This window comes from Acanthisitta chloris, unplaced genomic scaffold (genome assembly GCF_000695815.1).
Source record: "Acanthisitta chloris isolate BGI_N310 unplaced genomic scaffold, ASM69581v1 scaffold7596, whole genome shotgun sequence".
Lineage (NCBI taxonomy): Eukaryota > Metazoa > Chordata > Aves > Passeriformes > Acanthisittidae > Acanthisitta > Acanthisitta chloris.
The window spans coordinates 44,745-48,614 of NW_008679686.1; the positions used below are offsets into that span (position 1 = coordinate 44,745).

General features: G+C 47.3%; 1 protein-coding gene across 3 annotated transcripts in view; it reads left to right on the plus strand.

Moving 5' to 3' along the window:
- LOC103804765 (casein kinase I) overlaps window positions 1-3,870 on the plus strand; it is a 49,041-nt gene that overhangs the window by 6,975 nt on the left and 38,196 nt on the right. For all 3 annotated transcript variants that reach the window (XM_009077393.1, XM_009077394.1, XM_009077395.1), the window contains exon 2: window positions 140-180. In XM_009077393.1, the coding sequence (XP_009075641.1) occupies window positions 140-180 (41 nt within the window). The remainder of the gene's footprint in view (window positions 1-139; window positions 181-3,870) is intronic.

Genomic DNA, 3,870 nt, shown 5'->3' on the forward strand with positions numbered 1-3,870 from the left:
GCTTACACTTTGTTAAAGGATGGAACTTCAGGGGGAATTGGGAGAACACAGCCCTTTGGCACCAGTGACACTTCTGCATTGTGCCTTGAGCTGAAAATGTTGAATGTGGAACTAAAAATTTTTTTTTCTTTCTTTGCAGGTAAAAATCTCTACACCAATGAATATGTAGCGATCAAACTGGTAAGTAGAAGCTTTAGGTGTCCTTAGATGACTTGTGCTTCATGTTAAAAATTCAGACCAAAAGCAACTTTCTCACTTTGGGCTCAGGGCTGCTCTCACCCTCAGCTAGGATGACTTATTAAAAACTAAGCTACGTTCTTGAGCACACTGAAAGCAGGGAAAGAATCCATCCTTCCAGCTGCTTAATGTTTTTTGTGCCTAAATGGTCTGTAGCTGTCTTGGAGCAGTGAGAGCCTTGTTCCTCTGCCGGGGAAGGGCACTGATGGGCAGGTTTGCCACCTCTTCCCTCTCCATGGCTTGAGCCTTTCTGTTTAGGATTCCATGGATTCTCCAGTTGTCAGAGCGTTTGGTTATGAGCCTGGCACTGTATAGCCTGCTGGTCCACGTTTCTGGAGTGGAAAGGCAGGAAGAGGTGTTTCTATGATTAAAATTCCCTGGGGGAGCAGAGCACAGCTCTGTTTGGTACGATGCTGAGACTGAAGATGCAACAGGCAGAACAAGATCCAACTAGGTGAGGGTCAGTCCTTCCTCTGGCTGCTTGGGTTGGCTGAGGAGATACATTCACAGTATCTGTGGTCAGCAGTGGTTTGAAGTAGGAATCTGGAGGATGGGGAACTCCCTACCTTGTAGCTCTTCCAGGTTTATAAACTCACAGCCCACTAGTTTGTGTTTGTGCCTTAACTTTTCCTATCTGTAAACTTTAGACTTTCATTAGTCCCTTGGGGTTTTCAGATTCGATGTGTTCAGCTGATGTGCTTTCTGCTCATCCAAACGCTCTTTAATCACAATCCAAACCCTGAAGTCCGAGCAGAAAGCTCTGATGCTAATTTGATATTTGCAGCAAACCTGCCTGTTTTCCCAGTTTGGTGTCTGGCAAAATGACAGGAGTCACTCTGGTTACGGCAGATCAAGATGGACTTGGTGCATTAATTCTGATCACGTTTGAGTGCCACAGATTCCATATCTCTGGCATTCTCCTTGTATGATGCAGAGGAGGTGAAAAATAATTAGAGCTTTGCAGGAGGCACTTGTTTTCAGGCCTGTTGGGAAATGTCAGAAGATATTCCCTAAAGTAAATAAACAAACACGAGCAGTGGAGTTCAGGATCACAGAATCCCAGACTGGTTTAGGTTGGAAGGACCTTAAAGCTCATCTCATGCCACCCCCTACCATGGGCAGGGACACCTTCCACTGGATCAGGTTGCTCCAAGTTTCATCCAGCCTGGCCTGGAACACTTCCAGGGCTGGCTCCCTGGGCAACCTGTGCCAGTGTCTCACTACCTTCACAGTCAAGAATTTCTTCCCAAGATCCCATCTATCCCTGCCCTCTGGCAGTGGGAAGCCATTCCCCCTTGTCCTGCCACTCTGGACTGTTGTCCAAAGTTCTCTCCAGCTCTCTTGAAACCCCTGTAGGCACTGGAAGGGGCTTTAAGGTCTCCCTGGAGCCTTCTCTTCTCCAGGCTGAACACCCCCAGCTCTCCCAGCCTGGCTCCTTAGGAGATGTCCTTGAAATGTATCCGCAGCAGGAAGGAGAACTGTTGCTTTTTAGGCGGTGGAAAATGTGCTGTGTCCACAGATGAGGTGTTTTATTAAATCAACAACACTTCTAATTTGCTTGGAAAGATAATCCCACAAAATTGCTGCATTGCAAACAATAAGGAAGTAACCACACACAGCTGTGTTAGTCCAAAGGGTCCTTTTTGTTCCAAAAAGTGCCTGCAGTGACACCTCCCAATAACCTGCAGCCTTCCCATTGGCAGGACTTGGTGGCATTGCCTCATGGCTACCTCTGTCTGACCAGGGGTTTGTGGTCACATTCTTTTTCCCTTTTTTCTCATTTTTCCCCCCCAGATAACTGAGTGTTGCAGCACTTACTCTGCAACGCGCTCCAGTTTTATTCGCCCTGTTGTGATTCAAGCTTAAAAATCTCTGTTCCTTCCCATTTGAAGGGCTGGAATTGCCATCCCGTGGCCATTCAGGCTCTCACATACCTGCTCTGTTTTGGAGAAGATTAATGAGGGTACAGCAGAAGAGACTGAGGTTTCTTGGTCTCCTAATCTTAGACCAAATTCCACAGGAGGAAGAATTACTCAGCCTTCTCAGCAGCTAATGTGCTGCTCTTACATGTGGACTTAACTGCAATTCTCTTTATCCTTCGAATAATTCGTGGATTAGTGGTGGAGTAGCTGCTTTTGATGTACTTGAAGGCCACATTTTCTTTTATCTGCACTGTTGGACCAAGTCAAAGCTCTGCTCTGAGTCCTTCTAGCTGTGAGATCCTCTTCCACCACTGCAGCCCTGCTGTGTCAGCTATTCCTGCCTCCTGTCATGACGTTAAAGCTGGAAAATTAGCTTTCTTTTGGAGTGAGGCTGCACCTTGGGAAAATTCCTGGTGGTGGAGGCTAGTCCCTGTGTTCTGACTTGTGTGGTGTCACCATGCAGCTCCTGGTGCTGCTCTTCGGCTGAGATCTTTAGTTAAGAGCATCTGGTTTAATCCTCTGAGGGTTTTTAAAGCAGGATTGCACATGGTAGAAATTTCTTCCCTGGAAGAATCCAGCCTAGTGCCTTGCAGCTACAGCCTGAGCAGGGGGACTAGACTGTGCCCTGTCGCAGCAATGTTGATGCCGTTGGTTCAAGCTGTGGATTTTGTCCATCAGGCAGTGGCAAGTCAGTTATTTCTGCTGCACACACATCTGCCAGCATCCTTAAACCCTTGGCCTACAGGACAACCATCTGCTCTGCTCTGATTTTCTCGGAAGCTGCCACGACTCTGGCAAGTGTCCAGAGCTCAGGCTCCAGCAGCTCCTGATGCAGAAGTGGCTCGGGGCTGCCTTCCCTGATTCCGTCACGAGCAGCGTCACATCCCAATACATCAATCCTTCCCCCTTTGTTTGTTTGGATAGATAAACTGTTCCTGAACAGGCTGAGTTCCTGCTGCCCTGAGTCCCTGCAGTCTGCAGATGTCCCTCAAGCCACCAGCAGCAATTACCTTCATTTAAATGCAACTTACATCACAAACTTCATAGAATCATAGAACCAGCCGGGTAAGACCTTCAAGATCATTGAGTCCAACCCTACCGTGGTCACTAGACCATGGCACTAAGTGCCACATCCTGTCTCACCTTACCTTGTGGTGAATCCACCACCTCCCTGGGCAGCCCATTCCAATGCCTGATCACTCTCTTCATAAAACAATCTCTTCCTAATATCTGACCTAAACCTCCCCTGACAGAGCTTGAGTCTGTGCCCTCTTGTCCTACTCACTTGTTTGTGTGTTGCTTTGTATTTGCCTTCAGTGCAGGTTCAGTTTTGCTTCCAGGATATTTTCTCCTGTTGTTTTCTGAGTAATTGCTCCTATTTGACTTCTGAAGCTTTGAAACATCCGGAAGGTTGGACTTGATGATCTTGGAGGTCTTTTCCAATCCTAGGGATTCTATAATTAAGTTGAGAAGCAACCAGGAGCATTTGTTCCCCCGGTGGGAAATGAAAGGCTTGAGCTGATGATGAACAGCTTGGCTGGAAGTTGAATTGCCTGAATTCGTGTACAAAAATCCTTCTTCCCACTTGAAAAGAAGTCTTCAGTGTGGAATTCACACCCAATGTGGACATTCATCTTGCAGTGCAGACCAGAGGTCAACAAAAATCATGGCCAGCGTTCACTCCCATCTCAAAGCTGCCTGGGCAGTCGGT